At 50.7% G+C, this 23120-nt stretch overlaps 1 protein-coding gene across 1 annotated transcript; it reads left to right on the top strand.

The window, feature by feature from the left end:
- Window positions 1–8011: 8011 nt before the first annotated feature.
- On the top strand, window positions 8012–15652 carry KRT84 (keratin 84). The gene is made up of 9 exons (XM_041736218.1): window positions 8012–8548; window positions 9780–9988; window positions 10610–10670; window positions 11210–11305; window positions 12387–12551; window positions 12713–12838; window positions 12959–13179; window positions 13660–13691; window positions 15309–15652. The coding sequence occupies exons 1-9, from the start codon at window positions 8012–8014 to the stop codon at window positions 15650–15652; spliced, it is 1791 nt and encodes a 596-aa protein (XP_041592152.1).
- Window positions 15653–23120: the final 7468 nt, after the last annotated feature.

Below are 23120 nucleotides of genomic sequence, written 5' to 3'. Positions count from 1 at the left end.
GCAGATGGGTAGAAGCCCAGCCAAAAAGGAGGACCCCCCAGACCCCTTTCCCTCTTTGGGAACCCCAAGACTTAGAGATGAGAGTTGGTAGGAGCAGTTCTATCTACCCTCTGTGGGGCCCCCACATCCTTCCTGTGGCCTCACTGATCCCCTGTAACCAGCTGCCCACTGCAACCTCCCCGTGGGGGCTCCCCTCTCCTGAGTGTCAGGGTGCAGCTCCCCTTCCCCCACGGCCCCATGCAGAGCATCTATTCTGTGCCAACCCCTGCATGAGAAGCGGGTGATACAGAGGTGACTCAGACCCTCTCTTAACCCTGGAGGGACTCTTGACCTCACAGAGGAGTCATAGATAATGAGAGGCAGAGAGTATGGGAGCAACAAGAAGAGGCAACTAATGATTATGCCCGGAAAGGGGGTCAGAGAGAGGTTCACAGAGAAGATTTGTAAGGAGGAGAGAGTCTGGGTGGAAGTCTGGAGCAGCATATTCAAAAGGACCCATTCATTTACTTTTTCATTCATTCGATATATATTTATCAAGTACCTGCTATGGGTCAGGCCACCCCGCGGCTGGTGACACAGTGATGAACAAGACAGCTCCAGTCAGGGTTGACTTGCTCAACAGGTAGTGTAGACGCAGTAGCTAGAGCCCACGGTTGGGACTGCCAAATGGTGCAGCCACCTTGGAAAGCAGCCTGGCGTTTCCTCTAAACACGGAGCGGCCGTAGGACCCGGCACTTCCCCTGGTGGCCATGTACACCCAGAAGAAATGAAAGCACATGTCCCCACAGAGTCCTGTATGTGAGTGCTCGTAGCAGCATTATTCACAGGAGCCAGAGGGTGGGGACAGCCGTAGTCTGTCCACACAATGGAATACTATCCGGTGGTGAAAGGGAACGAAGCGCTCACACGTGCTACCACAGGGACGATCCTTGAAAACATCACACATGGCAAGTGAAAGAAGCCAGACATGAAGAGCGCCTGTTCGACGAGTCCTTTCCTATGCAAGTCCAGAAGAGGGGAATCCATAGAGGCAGAAAGCAAATCAGCGGTTGCTTAGGGCTGGAGGGAGGAGAAGATGGGGTGGGGGGTGACGGCTGAAGGTTCCCTTTGGAAGTGGTGAAAACGTTCTAAGTTGGACTATGGTGATGGTTGCATGTGCCTGAGTATATACCAAAACCACCCGACTGTGCATTTTTTAAAAAGATTTATTTATTTATGTATTTATTTATTTATTTATTTATTTATTTATTTATTTATTTATTCATAGAGACACAGAGAGAGAGGCAGAGAGAGAAGCAGGCTCCACGCAGGGAGCCGGACACAGGACTCGATCCTGGGACCCCAGGATCACGCCCTGGGCTGAAGGCGGTGCTAAACCGCTGAGCCACCCGGGCTGCCCCTGACTGTGCATTTTAAATCAGCAAATGATAGGGACACCCGGGTGGCTCAGTCAGTTAAGCGTCTGACTCTTGGTTTTGGCTCAGGCCATGATGTCAGGGTCCTGGATGGAGCCCCACGTAGGGCTCCACGCTCAGCGGGGAGTCTGGGTGAGATTCCCTCCCCCGCCCCCTGTCCCTCCTGCTCCGCTCACGCCTGCATTCTCTCTCTCTCTAAAATAAATAAATAAGATCTTCAAAACATAACAATAAAAACAATAAATGAGCTAATTATATGGCCTGTGGATTGTATCTCAACCCAGCTGTTTGTTTGTGGATTTCTTAAGTGCGGCCCCCGCGATGCAAGCCGCACAGGGTTTACAGCCCAGCCGGGCATGCAGACCTGGGACGGGAATTAAAGATGTGAGGATGGCTGCCAAGGGGGACGTGACTGGGGGTCCTACCTGGTCCTGGGCTTTGGGAAGGTCCCCAAGCTGGACCCTGAAGGGCAGCTGGACTCCGGGGAAGGAAGCCTGGTGGTGGCGGCGGCAGGGGCGGGGCAAGTGCTGTTCCAGGCTCAGGGACCAGCGACCGGGAGCCCGAGCGCACCGTGCCCACGCCGGTGAGAGTCTGGAGTCCAGGCCCACACAACCATGCAGAGGGGAGGAGGGGGACAGGAGAGCAGGGCCTCCCCGCCTCAGTCCCCACTTGCAGCCCTGTCACTCTGGACCTGGTCCCAGAGCCAGTGGAGCTCCTTGCTGAACACGCGAAGCCCTGAAAACTGCAAGGATGCTCTGGCCCGGAGTCCGCAAGGCCCTTCCACCTCCAACCCACAGGCCGAGGCCCAGGAAACACGCCACCAGGTAAAGGTGTGGGTGGGGGGAGGCTGCCCCCCTCACTGTGAGGTGGGTTTGGCCTGGTGGCCCCTCCAGACCATATGCCGGGGGGTCCCCTTCAGTGCTATGCAGCCCCACCCCAATCTCCTTTCCTCCGTACTGAGGAGCTGACTCGAGGCAGACAGGACAAAAGTGCCTCCTAGTGGTGGCAAGCGGCTCCTGAGCGCGGGAGGAGCCAGGACCCAGGGCCAGCCTGGTGTAGGTGGTGCAGGTGTGAGGGTACGGAGAGGATGGGGGACTGCACGAGGTCCGAGCTTCACTGCACTCCACTGGGCCTCAGGAATCCAACCCCCCCCACCCAAGCACCCGTGTGAGGACAGGACAGGAACAGCATCCCAGGGAGGATGGAAGCACCCAGAATGGAGCTCCTTGTCTCTGGGCCTGCCTCCCCAGAACATCTCCCATGTCCGTCCTCACCCCGGGGCCTCTCTCCCCCCTACGAGGCCCTTCCCGGCCCCACTGCCCCCTCCCTCAGGTGCCCTCTGCCTCTGCCCCCCAGAGGCCCTTGTCTTGCCAGGACCCCTTCGTCATCCCAGTCCCCTGGGTGGCCCAGGTGCACCCACCACTGCCGCTCTCCAGCCAGGGCTTCGACTGGGAGGAGCAGCTTCAGAAGCGGCCCTGTGAATGGAGCCGAGAGAACAGGGCCTCCGTGTCGGGGAAGGAAGACAGCTGGGTGTCAGCGGTGCCAGCACGTGACCGCCACGCCAGGCCCAGTGGCCCCCAGCTCAGGCCCCCGTGGAAGTGGCCTGAGCATCGTTTTGGCTCTGGACAGGCGACAGCTGCGTGGGCAACGCGAGGAATCTGGATCACACCTGCAAGAGGAGATCATCCTGCCTGGAAGAGTGGGGGCCCCGAACAAGGGGGGGCTCTCTCGCTCCCACGGGGGTGTTTAGCTTCCATCACAGTGTCATTAGTCTGAGAGGGCAGAGGGGGGAGGGTCTAGGCAGGGTGGGCTCAGCGTCTCCCCACCGCCCCCCTCCTTCCGCTGGGGGACCCCGAGCTTCCCTTGCCACAGCGGCAGGTCCCGGCGCGAACACCACCCGGTGCCGTCTCTCCCCAGCACACGTTGTCTCAAGGCAAAACGGAAACACTGAAGAGGGCGGCTTTTAGCAAAGCCTCCCAGCACCTGGGATCCCCGGCCTCGCTCCTCCCCTCCCGCGGGCTTGCACCTGCACCCGCACCCGTGCCCGCACCCGCACCCGTGCCCGCACCCGCGCATCTCAGCCCCGCGCAGCACAGCGGGAGATCTCCAGCCCCCAGACCCGCGGGCAGGAGGGAGGAACCGCCAGGGCCGCAGAGGCTCCAGCCAGCCCGGGGCCCCGGGGCACCCGCCCCCCGCCCCGCCCGCGTGCCACCCCGAGCAAAGGGCTGAGGGTTGTGTTACGCATCACCTGGCATCACCTGGCGAAATGATGCCTCAGAACCGTAACTGCTGACGCGGCTCGTCAGCCCAGGACAGGCCCCACCGGCCCCGCCGGCTGGGGCCCGGGGAAGCCCAGCTCGGGACAGCCCCAGACTGGCGGGCGGTGGAAGCACGGCTGTGGGCAGGAACCAGGCCAGGGTGCCCGCCTGGCAGGGAGGGGAGGCCCGGGCAAGCGAGGGGAGGAGCAGAGAGGCCACTGGGCGGAAATAGCTGCGGGTAGCCAGCCGCCTGCCACGACCCAGACACCTCCACGTTCATCCCTACAATACTGTGAAGGAGAAGGAGGTGTCAGTCCACCTTACAGATGGAGAAACTGAGGCTGAGGCAGGTTAAGGGACGTCCCCAGGTCACCGCTACTCCATGGAGGGTGCGTGCTCGCTGCCCCACACTGTTCCAAATGGCCGGCACACAGTGACACTAAAAAGCAGACTGACTTTCAGCCCCTCGTATTCTCATTTCTAAGTTCTCTACACATAAGCAGAGTCCGGAGCAGAGTCCTGTCCCCACTCTGCCCTCGGTGCACCGCTGGCCAAGGTCACTCCACTGGCAGGTGGCAAAACGGGACTGAACCCGGGTCCATCTGACTCCGAGGGCTGTGTCACGTCTCTGTCGTTGGCCTGGCACCCTCGTTGGTGTTCTCGATGCTTCTCCTCCCCCTTCTTCTGCCTCCCCAGGGATCCACCAGTCGCCCTCCCAATCTCCTGGATCCCCTGGCCTGGCCCTTTCCTCCAAGCAGCCCAGACTCAGAGCTCAAGAGGCCAGAGCCAGAGGGCAAACTGTGCTGGCTCCCGAGGGAGCACATGAGTTTCTGCACGAGCAGTGTCCTCAGGGCCGTGCCCACCCACCTTAGAGGCTGGAGTCTCCTCTTCGTGATGTATCTCCAAAACCAGATGCTGGAATTTCTCTTCTTTTGACTTTCTGCTCCTTTCTCCCCCTTTTCTTCCCACCCTGACTCTTTGAGGGGCATTCCTGCATTCTACAGGGCGGGAGCGTTCCCTCCACGTGCCCCACACTCCTGGGCACCGGGGATGCAGAACCAATCACCCCCAAGTGCCTGCATCCTGGAGCTTCTGTCCCAGCCAGAGAACAGTAGAGAAACAAGCAAATCGATGCAGGAGGGCACCTCTGATGGTGACAACTACTAGGGGAAGGGGGGGTAGGGAGGACGTGGGGAAGGGAGCTTGAAGTAGGAGGTGTCATATGAGCAAAGAGCTGGAAGTTGAAGGACCTGGTCATGCAGCTATTTGAGGAAAAGGAGCTTCCAGCAGAGAAAAGAGCAAGCGGGGAGTGTCCGAGGCAGGAGTTTTCCTGCCTGTTTGATGGACAACCAGGAGGTCAGGGCAGCGGGAGCCAGTTAGGGTGGACAGAGGGTGACAAAGTCCGTGAAAGCAGGATAGCAGACTGTGGAGGGTCCTGTACACTGTTTACCCTGAGTGGGATGGGAAACCAGAAGGGCCTAGAGATGACATGATCTAACACGTTGCTAAAGGATCGCTCTGTGCTGTTCAAGAAAACGATGATGGGGAAAGGGAGACTAGCTTGAGGACACATCAATGGACCCAGTGAGAAGTGATGGGCTGGGGCAACAGCGCAGCAGTGGGGTGGTGAGAGGGAGAAGGAACCCACAAATGTTCCGAAGGGAGGATCAGCCAACGGATTGAATGTGGGACATGAGAAAAAACCCAGAGGACCCAAGGATGACTGCCAGATTTTTGGCCAGAGCCACTCTAGGGATGGATGGTGAGCCTGGCAAGTGGAATGTATGTAGCAGGAACAATTGGGAAAACAGTTTGGGATGCATTAAGGTTGAGATGCCTACTTGGCACCCAAATAAAGATGTTCATTAAAATTTATGTGCGGAGAACAGAAGGGATGTTCAGCACAGCGATATGCCTCGGCAGTCATCAGTGGAGAGGTGGTACTTAAAGACATGAGACTGGGGGATCCCTGGGTGGCTCAGCAGTTTAGCGCCTGCCTTTGGCCCAGGGCACGATCCTGGAGACCCGGGATCAAATCCCACGTCAGGCTCCCTGCATGGAGCCTGCTTCTCCCTCTGCCTATGTCTCTGCCTCTCTCTCTCTCTCTCTGTGATGACTATCATAAATAAATAAAATTAAAAAAAAAAAAAGACATGAGACTGTATGACGTCACCAAGGGAATGAGTGCAGATAAAGATGTGAACAGGTACAAAGGCCGAGCCGAAGGATGTTGCAGTGTGTAGAGGTTGGGGATGGGAGGAGAAACTGGCTAAGACAACCAAAAAAAAAAAAAAAAAAAAAAGCTGCCAGTAATATGGCAAGGAAATCGGGAGAGCACGGTGTCTGGAAACCAAAAGAAGAAAGTGTTTCAAGGAAAGAGAAATGATCAAATATTGCTGAGAAGCTAAGTGAGGGCCAAGGACAGCCCTTCGGTTAGCAGCACAGGGATCACTGGCATCTTCACGAAAAGGATTCTCTCGTCATTACTTTCCTGCTTCTCTCTTCAGTCATATGCCTGATAGCTGGGTCTATGGAAAATAGTAGTAAACTAGGAACAGAGGGAAATGTCCTGAATTTGATGAAGAACATCTACAAAAAAAAGCCTGCACCTAACATCCTACTTAATAATGGTGAGAAACTTGAAGCTTTCCGACTAAAATTAAAAATAAGGCCAAGTGGGGCACCTGGGTGGCTCAGTGGTTGAGTGTCTGCCTTTGGCTCAGGTTGTGATCCCGGGGTCCCCGCAGGGAGCCTGCTTCTCCCTCTACCTAGGTCTCTGCCTCTGTGTGTGTCTCTCATGAATAAATAAAATCTTAAAAATAAAAATGATAAGGCCAAGAGGTCCTCTCTCACCACTGCTTTTCAACATTGTACTGGAAGTCCTAGCTAATACAGTAAGACCAAAGGAAATAAGCCCCTTTGCGACTGGAAAGGAAGAAAATGGCAAAGACCCCGGCTGGATAGCTCAGGTCAAAAGCACGCATCCCCTTCCAAGTAGAATCCCAAGCATCCCAAAGAATCCCGAACATCCAGTCAAGCCCAAGTTCCACCAGATACAAGTAGGATGGACAAGTAGGATGAACCATGTCACGTGCTGGAATAGAAAAGGCGAACACCTGCCCTGCATCCTGAAATATCTGCAATACTGGTAACAATTGATAATATCCAATTGCTTAGAGCTCTTCCTTTTCTACCCAGAGACTTATTGCTTTGTCTCCCACCAAGTGCTAACCAGGCCCAACCCTGCTTAGCTTCCAAGGTAGATGCATTCAGGATGGTATGGCCCTAGACCAGAGGCTCATGGCTTTGGGTCTCTCTACCCTAACCGAAGATTCATCAGCACAAGAAACCCACACACAAGCCTATAGATCAGCCTTAATGTGTATTTTTGGGGATTCAAAATCATGTAATTAACTTTCCACATAGATACATGGTTAAACCATCAGCATGCTTTGGCCTCAAATTATGCCATGAAAGTATTGACCAGTGGAAGACCTTAACATAAATCTTCCCCCCAACACAGAGACTGTCTTTTTATCTCTCCATCCTCAGCACCAGGCACACTGCCTGGGACACAGGGACAACTGATCATCGTTGAGTGAAGTAATGAATTCATGAATTAGTCTCTTCTGAGTGTCTCAAATCAGACGTGCATCTACACCAACCCAAGTGAGCTTTGCTGAAGATTCAGCTCTTCTGTAAACCACCAAACCAGAGCATGGAGGACAGATAAGACAGTACAAAAGGGTTTTGGACTACTTAGTCCATCTACAGAGATGCAACAAGCCATATTCTTGCTGTATCATTTCTGACCCAGAGCTGTGCAGACCCTGTCTCTTCTGCATACCCCTCTCACACCCCATCTATTTAGGGGGTTACATCCATACGGATGCATCTCTTTTGAGCCTCTTGCTGGAATCGTACCATCCTAACTTTCTGGTGGTTAGCCGCACCTGCAGTGAAAAAGGCCATTGGATTTATGACCAAAGCAAATTTATGTCCCCATAATGGCAATTGTGGTGAACTTGTGGGGGGAAAATAGGACCATAATGTTTATGTGTTTATGTGTTTTTAATCTTTATAGGCTTGATGTTATAGCCGGATCCTGAGGAGAATAGGTGTGTCTGAGATTAGCTCATTATTAACGAGGTCACAGGCATGAAGAGTTTCTGCTAACTACCCAAGCTCATAAATGCATCCAAATGGATTTTTTTGCATTTTTATGGGGCCAATCCTCAGATTCTCAGACACATAAAAGGGGGAAAGAGATCCACTAGCCTCAGAGGGACTCCCAGCTCCAGCTCGCCCCACTCTGCAATCCCCGCTCTGGAAGCCATCATGTCTTGCCGCTCCTACCGAGTCAGCTCTGGGTGCCGCATGGGCAACTTCAGCTCTTGCTCCACAGTGACCCCCCAGAACCTGAACCGCTTCTGGGCAAGCTCTGTCTCCTGCAGAAGTGGGACCAGCTTCCGGGGCCTTGGCAGCTTTGGTAGTCGGAGCGTCATGGCTTTTGGATCGTGCTCACCCCGGATAGCAGCTGTAGGCCCTCGTCCCATCCGCTGTGGCGTTGGCTTTGGTGCTGGCAGTGGGATGGCCTTTGGCTTTGGTGATGGCAGTGGTGCTGGTATGGGCTTCGGGGCCAGCAGTTGTGTTGGCCTGGGATTTGGAGCCGGCAGGGGCCTTGGCTATGGCTTTGGCTACAGAGTTGGAGGAGGTGGAATCCCAGCAGCCCCATCTATCACAGCAGTGACCGTTAACCAGAGCCTGCTGACCCCCCTCAACCTGGAGATTGATCCCAATGCCCAGAGGGTGAAGAAGGATGAGAAGGATCAAATCAAGACCCTCAACAACAAATTTGCCTCCTTCATTGACAAGGTACCTATGACAGCTCAATCTTTAGATCTGGGATGGGAAGAGCTAAAATGCATTGGAGTGTCCTCTCCCTTAAGAAAAAACAGCCCAGGCCTGAGGCATCAGCCTTGACCCACATCCTTCAGGCACTGCAGTGTGATTTCTGGGTCACTTTGTTGCAAAACAAGGACAAACTTGAGGAAATGGTGCATGATGGGGTAGACTAAGACAGTGGTTGTGTCTTCTGGAGGAAAGAGAAACATCCAGGCAAATCTGAGAGCACTTGGACAAACTAAGTCCTAGCACCTAGTCACTTAGAAATATCTCTCAGATGGGCTAGAAACCTTAAGATTTTGGCCAGGCCAAATGTTGGCTACGTGTTTAAAGGGTTTTATCCTTTAAGATTTTTGTGCTCTTTTTGAGATTGTCACAGTCTCTGAGGCTGGGTAACCACATCTGTTCAGAATCAGGAAAGTAGAGAATGGAACTGAGTGATTTTTGCACAACAGAAAGAACGTATGCTCTCCCCCGTGGGCTATATACCAAGATCCAGCTGAGTTGCCTAGATAGAAGGAAATAGTAGGAAGCCACCCAGAAAGTCATGATCTTCAGACTGATGAGAGGAACAGTGACACCCTGATGATGTGGAACTGACATCCCACAAACCATGCCTCCATGGAGTGGGAATCCTCTCTCTCTGAGAATGGAAACCCCCTTCTGTGAGCTTCAGGTTCCTATCTCTGAAATGAACGGGTGGAGCAAATGATCCAAGTTCTTCTCCAGCTCTACAATTCTCAGCTGATGGAGTATCTGGGATGGTGGATAGGACTTATAACCTGAGAATTCCCATCTCCTAATGCCTTATCCTATCCCAATATACTTTGCTCCTCATTCTCGGTGAGAGATGGCCGATACCAATTTTTAGATATAGGCAAATCCCAGCTCAGGTAAAATCAATTTTTCAAACTTCCCAGTGGACTGGCTTACACCATTCTTGGGGTGTAGAGGGGAAATGGTACTGAAGTGCTTTGGTTTGAAAGCTTGTTTGCAGCTGAGCCTGGCTGAGCATGAGGAGGGGGTTGCAGACATACTTTTACAGCTTCTACTGAGTTACAGGAGGAATGAAAGTCAACAGACAAGAGAACAACGTCAACGTAAGGCTCAGAGTCATCTCTGGCCACCTGAAGAACTGGCCGACATGTAGGCGACCCCATCAAGTTCTTCAGGTGCCATTTCTCTGTCCCTGCGGATTTAGGTGCGGTTCCTGGAACAGCAGAATAAGCTCCTAGAGACCAAGTGGAACTTCCTCCAAGAGCAGAAATGTGCCAGGAGCAACCTGGAGCCCCTCTTCGAGAATTATATCACCAACCTGCGGAGGCAGCTGGACGTAGCAAACAGTGACCGGGCTCGGTTTGAGGCTGAAAGGAACCACATGCAGGATGTCCTTGAGGGTTTCAAGAAGAAGTAAGTGGCATCTCTACTTCATAGAACAAGGACCACCAGGGTTTGGTCCCCAAAGCAGCTGCCAAGCTCAGATAACAGCAGCTGGAAGGATCGGGGTTGAATGCGGGTTTCAATACTCAGCCTAGAGATGGGAGTAGGGGCAATGATATGTATGTAGTAGGGAAGGAGGAGAAAGCCCTCTGCAGGTCCTGAGTAAAAAGGAGTTTTGGAATTGGGCATGGTTTATCCCTAGTCTTGTCTATGGGAATGGAGAGTGGACTCCAGAAAAAGGAGCCCTCTGGTTTTAAGAATAGTGCTCGGGTTCAGCAATGAGTGGGGTCCTACTTTCTCTATGTTCAAGTACAATGACTCCAAGTCTTTTCCGGCAGAGGAGCCTAACAATGGTCCACATTTTCAGACCCCAAATCTAATTTGAGAAAGTAAGAGATTTGGAAAAACTGAAGGCCATAGGCTCATAAATGGTCCTAAAGAAGAGACAAAGTAGATGAGAACACATAGGTGGCAACAGAGACCCATGCTCCTGGACGTAACAGGGATGTCTTAAGAGGCTCACTGGGTTGCTGGGAGTAATTGCTTCTCAGTTCAGAATGAGAACTCACCCTCTCAATCCTTATCAACCAGGTACGAAGAGGAGGTGGGATTCCGGGCCAACGCTGAGAATGAGTTTGTGGCTCTGAAGAAGGTAAGACAGACCAACAGGTCCAAGCAAACTTCTCCCCCAGACAGGAAAATGTTCTGAAGACAAAACCTGCTCCCACCCCCAACTCCTTACCTATAAATGGCCCAGGGAAGCCCAGTGGAGTCTGGGGCCACCCACACAAGGTGGAAACTCTAAGGTCATAACAGGTTCCCTTTGGAGTTCTGATTTGGCCTCAGATTATTTAGGATTGGGTCTTCACAAGAGCAGAGGTCTGAAGACGTGACCTTGTAAGAGTCTTAGATTAAAAAAAAGAGAGAGAGAGAGAGAGTCTTAGGTTATCCATATTCTTCTTGTCTCTAAATAAGCATTTGAAATGTCCAGGAGCCCCCAGGGGAGTTTTCATGTCATAGTAGGGAGAAGAACAACAGTCACTAAACTGCATTCCAGGGACTCTCCCACCCATCCCAAAGCCTGGCCTGGCCCTATGCGGATTGGCCTGATCTTCCCACCCATCTCCAGACCCCACCAAGTTTAAACAGTGCACAAGTCATGACCATTTTATCCTCCTCTCTTGTCTGCAGGATGTGGATACAGCTTTCTTAAATAAGTCTGACCTAGAGGCCAACGTGGATACCCTAACTCAGGAAATTGACTTTCTGAAAACTCTATACATGGCGGTAAGCATCCATTCCTCTGAGCAAACAAGGAGATCAGTGCTCAGCCTGGACTCCTGGGGGACTTCGTGTGGACTGGCATAATTTCTAACATTTAGTACCATATATCTTCCTCCCGTTCCAATCTATATCCTCTCTATATGTCGATGTATAAGACCTACAAGGGGAGAAGGGAAGGTAAGCAAGTAAGGCTTCTCAGCAGCCTGACTCAGGTTTATGAATAAACTCTTTGGGTCTATGATGCAACTCCTCTTTGGCCAATCCAAAGACCGGGCTCTAAGAGTGTCACTTCCTCTCTACCAGAAGAATCTGGAAAACTGATTTGCTAGAAGATGTAAGAAAAACTGTGTTTGATCTAATTAACTAAATGAACTAGTTATCTTTTGTTTCGTAAGTGGTCTGTTTGGTCTGGTACAGAGCCAGCCAGAGCTAATGTCTGGCTCTGAGTGGAAAGGCATCAGAAAGCTCTCTCTAGAGCCCTTACCGGCCAATTCTAAGCCCCTGGTTCTTTTAAGGACTGGAGATACAGGAATTCCTAGACCATCATGTTCTAGAACATTATTAACTTTCAGTCATCCATGACCACCACAGTCACTCTGTGGATAAGCCAAAGGAAAGTTTCAACCCTAGCATGGCTCTCGCTCCCCTCTGCCAAGTTCCTAGGCCCCGTGTATTCACCTAAGCAAATAAGGTGTTAAAGGGGTATCTTCGAGCATATAACAAGGGGTCACTTTTTTTTCCTAAATATTTTATTTTATTCATTCATGAGAGACACAGAGAGAGAGAGGCAGAGACACAGGCAGAGGGAGAAGCAGGCTCCCTGCGGGGAGCCCCATGCAGGACTCAATCCCAGGACCTGAACCAAAGGCAGACACTCAACCACGGACCCACCCCTATAACAAGGGCTTAAATTCACACTGAAATGGTTCACGTCTCCTTCTTCATCCTGGGTTTGGATGGTCAGCTCCATCTTTTTGCTCTGAACAAATGAGCAATGCTCTTGGCTCCTGAAGCTACTCCTGGGCAGAGTTCCAGCCACTGATGAGACTCTGAGCCCATCTGTCTTGCTGATCGTCCAACACAGGAAATCCAGTTACTGCAGTCACACATCTCAGAGACATCGGTCATCGTGAAGATGGACAACAGCCGGGACCTGAACGTTGATGGAATCATCGATGAAATCAAGGCCCAGTATGAAGAGGTCGCCAGGCGCAGTCGGGCTGATGCTGAAGCCTGGTACCAGACCAAGGTGGGAAAGGGAGTGGGGGGCTGAGGAAGGGGTGTAGGCAGCCCTAGAGTAAGACTCATGTACGATGGAGTGGACCCAGTGGAGGTCTAAGGCCCTCAACTCAGTGGGGCTGCAGTCTTCACTCAGACTTTGGCCTTATAACCTCCTCCCCCCGCACACAGTATGAGGAGATGCGGGTGACAGCTAGTCAACATTGTGACAACCTGCGCAACACACGGGATGAGATCAATGAGCTGACCCGCCTGATCCAGAGACTGAAGGCGGAGATCGAGCACGCCAAGTCTCAGGTGGGCAAAGGAGAGGAGAGAAAGCCTCAGAGGGAGGAGGAGGGGCTCTGTTTCTAGCCTCACCCAGGGATTTGGCCCTAATCCCGGCCAAAGCCCACCTGCCTGATGCCCTCCCCGCAGCGGGCCAAGCTGGAGGCTGCAGTGGCCGAGGCGGAGCAGCAGGGCGAGGCGGCCCTTACCGACGCCAAGTGCAAGCTGGCCGAGCTGGAGGGCGCCCTGCAGCAGGCCAAGCAGGACATGGCCCGGCAGCTGCGCGAGTACCAGGAGCTCATGAACGTCAAGCTGGCCCTGGACATCGAGATCGCCACGTACAGGCGCCTGCTGGAGGGCGAGGAGATCCGGTGAGAGCTCCCAGTGCGGGGGTGTGTGTGGGGGTGAGGTGAGACTTAGGCTTCTAGACCAACTGCGTGGGGAAGGGGACCAGGTGAGGAATCGTCCGCTTGATCCATCTCTACAGGCAGCAGTAGCTTCCCTGCAAGTATTAGTCAGGCTGCCCTTGCCAGGGAATTAGAAGATGCTTCTAGATTTTTGCCTCCAAAATGCAAGTCTGTAGACAGGCTGCACCAGAATCATGGGATATTTTCTGCGATGGGTTATCTGTTGAAAAATAATAATAAAAACACATTTCCTCGAATTTTTTGACTCAATAGTTTTGGGGCAGAGTCTAGCAAAATGTGTTTTTTTCAAAGCTCCCGAGATGCTTGTAAGCCAAGGGTAAGAACCATGGGTGGGTTCACTCTGCAAGAAAGCCGTCCCGATAGCAGGCAGCTTTTCAAGGAACAACTCTGCTTGTGAACTGACTTATTTCTTTCTCTCCCCAGGATCTGCGAAGGTGTTGGACCAGTCAACATATGTAAGAAACTTGAGTTTTTTTCCTCTTCACACTTCTCTCCTGCAAAATCTTTTTTTTTTTTTTTTTTTTTTTTTTGCTCACACTTTTGCTCTGCAAAATTCCTTTGAAGTCAGGCTTGCGTTGGGATCCGGAACCCATGCTGGGCTTGGCCGTGATAGTCAGGGAGGCAAGGACCATTTAGCCCCTGGACTGGGAGCATCCCTTAGCTGAGGTCTGAGATCTCCCCAGAGGAAGCAATCACAAAGGTTTGCAGGGTCGAATGGGTGGGAGAAGGTCCCAGAAGAGAGTTAGCCTTTCTCTTGTGAGTGTCTTGTCCTTCAGGGACAAAGGTCAGAGAAGGAATGAAAAGGCCTGTGCCCAGGAGTCGCCCCCACTCATAGCAGGGGATGGGACAAGGATGAGCACAAGTCTTGCTGCTGCTGTTGCTGCCAAAGCCTCATTTGTGCCCAAAGCATGCAGGGGATTGTGCTGGGCACTTCCGGCGGCAAGTGGGGGGGCAGGCACAGAGAAGGCAAGACCACCCCCTGCTCTCTAGAACTATGATCTTCTTAAGATGAGCCCTACCCATTGTCAGCCTGACCCTCAAAGCCCTGAAGAGAGGCATGAGCACCCCTTTAGTGCTCACTTGGAGAAAATAGGTGGTTTGCCAGAAGTCACAAAGCTGGTCAGTGGCACAACCAGAATTCAAACTCAGATTCCTGATCCAAAAGTACAAACCTACATGGATGTCTGGTGGGGTGAGCGCTACACTGGGGGGGTCAGGCGGGTAGAGCTGCTCGTCCTCGGATGAGCCTGCCCTCGGAGAAGGTGTGGCTTCCTGCAAGAGGTCAAGCTTGAGTGGAGGTCACGGATGGTAGGAAGGATTCTGGTGAAAGGAGAGGGAAGGAGAGGGGACCCCTCCACAGACGGGGCTGCTCTAAGCAAGGATCTTAGTTGGGTTGGCGCCCTGGAGCATGGAGATATCCCCAGTGGATACCAGAGGGCTACAGAGCAAAGACGTCAGTGGGTCAAAAGAGAACTGACGAGAGACTCTTATTGGAGGGACAATGCGGGGACCCCCCCAGGGACATGCTATAATCAGGAGACAAAAGCCCATGGCTTTGTAGGAGCTACTGTTCCAGTTGTCTGGATAATCCAGCTCTCTGCCCAACCTGACTTCAGCCTTATATATATGACAGTCAACTTACAACTCTATGCCACCTGGGGAATTGGTTGAGTTCTCCCTATTTTTTAAAAAAAAATTTATTGATTTATTCATGAGAGACACACAGAGAGAGGCAGAGACACAGGCAGAGGGAAAAGTAGGCTCCGTGCAAGGAGCCTGATGTGGGACTCGATCCCGGGACCCCAGGATCACGCCCCGAGCTGAAGGCAGACGCTCAACCGCTGAGCCCCCCAGGGATCCCAAATTCTCCCATTTTAATCTGAACGTTTAACTTGAGGGGAGTCACAGCCCTAGAGTCGCCCAGACAAGAGGAGGGAGGGGGGGTGTTGTCTGTGTGGACGAGAGGGACGGCTTGCGCGGGCCCTTTCCCCGGTGCCCGCCAGCACAGGGCACGGCCCCAGGCCCCAGGAGTGGGCGGCCTGCCCGCTGACAGGTCCCTCTCCCGCCCGCAGCCGTGAGCAGCTCCCGGGGCGGGACGGTGTGTGGGCCCGAGGGCCTGGCCGCCAGCGCCACCCTGTCCCGCAGCGCAGCCACCTGCCCGTCCGGCAGCGGCATCCGCTCCGTCAGCACCTGCACCTCCAGCCTGGGGGGGACCCGAGTCATCAAGGCCAGCGGGGACCTGCTGAGCGCCGGCTCCCGGGGCGGCTCGGTGCTGGGGGGCGAGGCCTGCGCCCCCAGCGTCCCCTGCCCGCTGCCCCCCGACGGGGCCTTCAGCAGCTGCAGCGGGGGCCGAGGCAGCCGCAGCTCCAGCGTCCGCTTCGTGTCCACCACCACCTGCCATCGCACCAAGTACTAGAGGCCACGCCAGCCAGCCACTGCCCGAGAAGAGCCACCTCAAAGTCACCTGCTTCTGTCCCAGAGGCGTCTGGACTCTGGGCCCGAGGGAGCTCCAGCCACCCCTCCTGCCAGGCAGGCAACGCCGCTCTCCCCAGGGATTGATCTGCCGGGCCCTGTCCTCGGGTCATTTTTTTCCACCACCCGGATGCTCCGTCTGCAGCCCCAGTAGACTGGCCTCTCCCTGACTCCCCATTTCCACTCTTCAGATCACTCTTCACCTTTCAGTCCCGAAGAAAGGCTCATTCCACACAGTTCCACAAATCAGGGCCCCGGGGAGAAAAGGAACAGTCCAAAGCCAAAAAGAATGTGCCAGGCACCATCGCCATCCATGGCTTGGGATTAATTTGGAGAATGGAGAGTGGGCTGTCCACACTGCGGGCGTCCTTAGCCCACTGCCCTTTGCCTCCTCCTTCCTTTCCCTGGCAGGAGAAGGTTCTTTCCTTCTCTTCCTCACCCGAAAGGATCCACAGTCCTTGGTGGCCCAAGGGATCCCTAAGTCCCCTGAGATGGTTCTTCTCCAAGTGGCAAACGTCCCAGCAGCTTCTCTTCCTGCGTTGTTGGTTTAATGTGCATGTGAGCGCACGTGGTGGGTGGGTGCAGATGGAGAGGTGGGCTCTGCTATGCTGCATGGCCCCTGCCCCTGTTGGTGGTGTGAGGGAGGCCCAAGCCCCGTGTGCTGCAGGAGGGTTTATGTCTGCAACTCCAGGGGGTCTGGGGTGGGGTGGGTGCCTGTTTGTACTATCCTTTGCATTGCTGGGTTTTCAATAAACTTGCCAAGCTAACCTCACTAGGACTCTGGCCTCTCCTTCTGGATCACATTGCCGATGGGAGACATTGCCTCCTGGACTCCACCACTCCAACCCCTGCCCTCTCCACCATGCGCTCACCCCCACCGCCCCAGGGACTTGCCAAGGGCAGAGGCTGCTGTCCTGGGCACAGAGGAAGCACCGAGGAAAGAGGGCTCAGGCCCTTCCCTGCGGGGGCTCACGACTCAGTGAGGGAGAGAAGAAATGCAGCAGAGGCCCCAAGAACAAGTGCCCAGCAGCCCACTTCTCTCCAGGCATTGCCCCACACCTCCTGACCAACAGAAACCCTTCCCCCTGTTCCCCAGGTCCTGTTCCAGCCCCACTTCCTCTGGGATCATTGTGGGACACTCATCTTCTGCCCTCACTCTTGTCTCCATCCAGCTCACTCATCATGATGCTGCTAGAAAGGCCTCACTCATAGAAAACTGATCATGGCCCCCCCCCCCCCGCCCACTAATAGCCCTCCGTGGCTCCCCACTGCCTTTCAGAAAGAATCCAAACTTCTCAACATGGCATATAAGCCCTGAGTGATCTGCCCATGCACTTCCACCCCGTGCCATCCCTCCACGCACCACACTCTGGCCTCTCATCCTTTATTCCTTCACCCAACAGATGCTCGTGAAATGCTTGCTACATGCCAGGCACGATGCGGGGAAAACAGCAGTGAATGAGACGTGGTCCTTGTCGTCAGAGAGCCCACAGTCCAGGCTGACAGGCGGACAGGTGGACAAGCACTGTGACTTGACATGCTACGTGCCGTGTTCAGAGTGGAGTCAATGCTGCACTCCACAGACGAGAGGCCCAACCTAGACGTGGGGCATTATTAAAAGCTTCCTGGAGGATGTCATGTCCCAGTAGAGATGTGAAGGCCGATGGATTGGCCATACTAAGGAGGAGGAAGTGCTCCAATCAGAGGAAACAGGGTGTGCAAAAACCAAGAGGCTGGAGAGAGCGTGCCCAGTTTGGAGATCTCGCTGGGGCTGAATGACACAGCCTGCAAGTGACAGCAGAGGTGGGGACAGGAGTCAGACAACACGCACTCAGGATCGGCTCCCGGGGCACAGCTCCATCAGGGCCCACAGCTCACACAGGGACTGTTTGCCCTCTGCCTCGCCTCTAGAGCCCTCCTCTGCAAGAAGCACACCTTTCACCTTTATGGAATCCACCTCGCCCACACCTCAGCCAGCAACCTGACAACTTACATGTCGCTCTGCTCGCAGTCTAAGGCCTGCCTGACCCGGGGCTCCCCAGCCCACCTGTTCTCCTGCTTCCAGGAGCTCCACACTACACACTTCGTCTGCCATGTGAAGTCACACACGCCCCTCAGGTAGCAGCGACAGCAAGGCAGCCCCCGTCTGGCCTTGGTGCGTCTCCTCAGCCAGACCCACGTCTACCCTGTGCTGGTTATCATCAATTTCTTGCCTTGGTTCCAAATTCACCCTTATTGCCTCCCCTGTGAAAATGGATCTGATCCTTCTAAAAATTTTATTTTGCCAGCTGGCAAGGTGTTAACTAAGCCTTGTCAGTAGGCATTTCCAGAATCAACGGAGAGACGTTGCAGGAGTAGGACTTTCTTTCCATTGAGCTGTCTCAGCAGTTTCTCTACTGCCAGATAATATCAGGACCCCACAATGCACAGCAGAGCACCCAGCAGCCAGCAGCTTCCCCAGCACCCGTCTTGGGCAATTTCATAGGGAGTTCCTCCAGCACTCTTTATGAAAAACTTTCCCCAGCACCCTAGAGGGTGGATTTTTGGTAAGTTCTGGATGGGAGATTTCCAGCAAGTTCCATCAGTGCGACACCACAATGACTTCTCTGGAATCCAGTGAGCAGTGGTTGTGCCCTGTCCAAAGAGACCAGTAGTAAGGCTGTGAGCCATTAACTCTAATAGAAATCCCATCTTTCTGGGGCACGTGGGTGGCTCAGCAGTTAAGCATCTGCCTTCAGCTCAGGTCATGAGCCCAGAGCCCTGGGAGGGAGCCACACAATGGGATCCCTGTTCATCAAGGAGCCTGTTTCTCCCTCTCCTCCCCATTCATCCTCTCTCTTGCTCTCTCTCTCTCTCTCTCTCTCTCTCTCTCTCTCTCTCTCTCTCTCTCAAATAAATAAATAAATTTTTTTTAAAAAAAGAAAGAAAGTCCATCTTTCTATCCAGGGGAAGCAGGAAAGAGGGTGCTTGTGAGCTGGAAAATACATAGGGGGAATCCTCCTGTTTTTCTCTTTTCTCTCATGGTTTTGCCTGAGAGCAGATCCCAGTCATGAGGCTGTGCAGCAGCCAGAATCTGGTAGCAGAAACTCCAAGAGAAGCCTGATCTTTTTGGCAGGGGAAGCCAGGAAAAGAGACCCCCATTTGGGAGAAGAAATGAGAGAGAAAAACTGGGGAGGGGTATTCCTCTGTGTGTAAATCCACACATGTACAAGTCCTGGGCTCTCCCTTGAGCTATACGTGCAAGGGAGACCCAAACAGCGCGCCAAAGCTTTGAGAACTGAATAACAGTTAAGTCACTGCCCACGTTTCAGACAAACCCTAAGTGGAATAGACACAGGACAGACACAAATCAGCAAGCAAAGAAAGGCTTGAAAATTGAAATTGAACTAAGTTTCCCACAGATGAAGAATTTTTAGTCTGAACCTAATTAAGCAGATTCTCTATCAAACAAATAAATCAAAACAGAAAACTCTTCATAGGATTTACCAGGACCAAGAGTCTACACGTCATCATTAAACTTTCCAAGATATGATCTAAAATTATTTTGACATCCAGGAACCAGGAAATTGTGACCAATTTTCAAGGGGAAAGAAAAACAACGGATGCTAATCCCAAGATGACACAGATGTTGGAACTATCACACAAAGATTTTAAATCACTATTATAACAATGTTCCATAAGAGAAAGGTAAACACATTTGAAGTGAATTAAAAGTTAAGAATTCTCAGCAGAAAAAGAAACTAAAAATGGAACCAGATGGAAATTTTAGAACTAAAAAAAATACTACATTTGAAGTTTAAAAGTCATTGATGGGCTCCATAGCAAAAAAGAAAAGACAAAAGTAAGTCAATAACTTGAATATAGATCAATAGAAATTATCCAATCTGAAGAATAAAAAGAAAAGAATATTGAAAAAAATACGTTAAGCATATATATATACTCCTTGTCAACCCAGAATGCTATAGCCAGCAAAAGTATTCTTAAGAAGTGGGGGTCAGAATGACATTCTCAGATGAAAGAAAACTAAGAGAATTTGATGTCTGCAGACCTACTCTAAAAAGAAGGCAAAAGTTCTTCAGAATGAAAGGAAATGATACCAGAGAGAAACACAGAACTTCAGGAATAAAGGAAGAGCAATAGAAATGGTAAATACTGGATAAATATAAAACGATTTTCTTTCTCTTGTATTCTTTAAAATATATGTCTGACTATTAAAAACAAAAAATAAAAAAAAACAAAAATTGTAACATTATCTGGCAGGATTTCAATGTATTCAAATGAATATCTATGAAAACTATAACATTTTACATGAAGTGATGAAATATTAACTCTAGATAGACTGAAACATGAGATTATTTACACTATAATCTCTGGAATAGCCACTAAAAAAAATAATACAAAGATATATACTTAAAAGTCAATAAATAAATTAAAAGGAATATTTTTTAATATTCAAATAATCCAAAAAATACAGAAAAGGGGTACCAGAGAAACAAAAATTAGAAGGAACAAAAACAAAACAAATAATAAAATGACAGCTCTAAGTAAAACTATATTAATAATCACACATAATGTAAATGGTCCAAACACACCAAATTAAGTGGCAGAGATTGTCAGATTAGATTTTTTTAAAAAACCTCAAATATATGTTGTCTACACTTTAGATACAAAGACATCGATAGATCAAATTAAAATGATTGAAACTGATATATCACAAGAACTATAATCAAAAGAAAGCTGGAATGATTATATTAATATTAGACAAATTAGGTTTAAGAACAAGAAATATTGCCAGCAGTTAAGAGATCCCATACTGTTTAAAGGGTCAATTCAACAAGAAGACATGACAATTCTAAATGTGTAGCATTTAGAGCTTCGAAATACATGAAGCACAAACTGAAAAATAGTGAAAGGCAACACAGGCAAATCCACAATCATACTTGATTTAAACACTTCTTTCTCGGTAATCAACAGAACAAGTAGGCAGACAATCAATAGGAATACAAAAGACCTCAACCACATTATCAATCAAGCTGACAACTGACATATATAGAACATTCCACCTAAAAACAGAAAAATACACATTCTCGTCAGTGACAACAGGGAACATTTACCAAAACAGGCCACTTCTGGGCCATAAAACAAATCTTAACAAGTTTTAAAAACTCAACTCCATGCAAAACATGTTCTCTGACCATAATGGTATTAAATTATAAATCAGTATCAGAACAATATCTGGAGAATACCCCCAAAATACTTGAAAATCAAGCAACACATTTCTAAATAACAAGTGATCAAAGAGGAAGCCACAAGGGAAGTTAGAAAATATTTTAATTGAGTGAACACTAAAACACAGCATCTCAAAATTTTGGGATGCAGCTAATGCAGGGGTTAGAGGAAAATTTATCACAATGGATACTTAAATTATTTAAGCTTCCTTCTTAAGAAACCAGGAAAAGGGGGCATCTGGGTGGCTCAGTGGTTGAGCATCTGCCTTTGGCTTAGGTTATGATCCTGGGGTCCTGAGATCAAGTCCTGCATGGAGCCTGCTTCGCCCACTGCCTGTGTCTCTGCCTCTCTCTGTGCGTCTCTCATGAATAAATAATTTTTAAAAAAGAAAGGAAGGAAAGAAGGAAGGAAGGAAGGAAGGAAGGAAGGAAGGAAGGAAGGAAGGAAGGAAGGAACCAAGAAAAAAGGGGCACCTGGGTGGCTTGGTCGGTTAAGTGTCTGACTTAATTTAGGTTCAATTCATGATTTCAGGGTTGTAAGATCAAACCCAGCCTCAGGCTCCACATGGGGCAGGAGCCTGCTTGAGATTCTCTCTCTCTCTCCCTCTGTGCCCCCCTCTTAAAAAAAAAAGAGAGAAACTAGGAAAAGAAGAGGAAAGTAAACACAAAGCAAGCAGAAGAAAGGAGGTAATCAAGAAAAGAGCAGAAAATGATACGGAAAAGCAGAGAGACAAAGTAATGCAACTGAAAACTGGTTCTTTCGAAGACTAATAAAATGGGTAAACGTCTAGACAAGCTGTACGAGGGGCGGGGGAAGAGAAGGCAAAAAGCAGCCCTCTCAAGAGTGAGAGACAGACATCTCTACAGACACTGCAGATATTAATTAAGAGGATAACAAAGGAATATTACAAACAGCTTTATGCCCAGAAATCTGGGAACTTAGAGGAAATGGGTCAATTCCTTGAAAAACACAAATGACCAAAGCTGATTCAAGAAAAAAAAAAAAAATAGCCCAAATACAGGGACGGCTTCATGGGCATGTGTGATATTGTGATTTGTAATCAGAAATACGTGTTTGGTTTTCATCCCCTTCCTGGGATCGGATTCCGCAAACCCTTGGAATTTCCTAAGCGAGGAGAGTGATGATGTTGTCCTTTGTGTTAATAAGCTGATTTTTGGGGTGTACCTAAGGAGAGAGGCTAGTTGCAGGGGGCTCCAACCAGTGATTAGAGGGTTGGAACTTACCAGAGAGGGGCTGGAGGTTGAATGGATCAATCATGATTTTGTGCTGAAGCCTCCGTCAGAACCCAAAAGGGGTTGGTGAACACATGGAGATGGGACAGTGGCGTGTCTAGAGAGGGTCTGGAAGCCCCTCGCCCTTCCCCACACCTTGCCTTATGCTCACTTCCACCTGACTCTTCCTTTTAATAAACCAGTGATCTAGTAAGTAAAATGTTTCCCTGAGTGGGAAACCTGCCCCCGCCCCCCCCCACACACACAGATGCCCACATCAGAGTGTGACCACAACTCTTAGTGTGTGTCCTGTGCAACATCACACAGGATCCTATATCACAGCATGCCCCACACGTGGTTTACTGACGACTGTCATTAAAATCTTGAAATTTGAAATTTTTGAAAATTCTTGAAAGCCTTAACTTTTAACAACAGGCCCAACATTTTTATTTTACATCGAGCCCCATAAATTGTGTAACCAGTTCTACCTGAAGAGCTGAAGGTCTGCTAAAGGAACTGAACATGTGAGTTTTGAATCTCACAACAACAACTACAGGCCCTAGTGCTCTCGCTGGTGCATTCTACCAGACGTTCAAGGAAAAACTCAACCCAAGGCTCTTCTGAAAAACATAAGAGGAGGGAAACCTCCTAGCTCCTTTTATGAGACCGGCATTACCCTGACACAAAATCAAGCAAAGACATGAAAACATGTAAAAACAGAAGACTGGGGACGCCTGGGTGGCTCAGGAGTTGAGCATCTGCCTTTGGCTCGAGATGTGGTCCTAGAGTCGTGGAATCAAGTCCCACGTCGGGCTCCCTGCATGGAGCCTGCTGCTCCCTCTGCCTGTGTCTCTGCCTCTCTCTCTCTCTCTCTCTCTCTGTCTCTAATAAATAAATACATTAAAATCTTAAAAAAAAAAAAACACAGAAAACTCAAAACCCATACTGCTC

This window comes from Vulpes lagopus, chromosome 21, assembly GCF_018345385.1.
Source record: "Vulpes lagopus strain Blue_001 chromosome 21, ASM1834538v1, whole genome shotgun sequence".
NCBI classification, from domain to species: Eukaryota; Metazoa; Chordata; class Mammalia; order Carnivora; family Canidae; genus Vulpes; species Vulpes lagopus.
The sequence above is the reverse complement of the archived record's forward strand: the minus strand, read 5'-3'. Positions and strand labels throughout refer to the sequence as shown.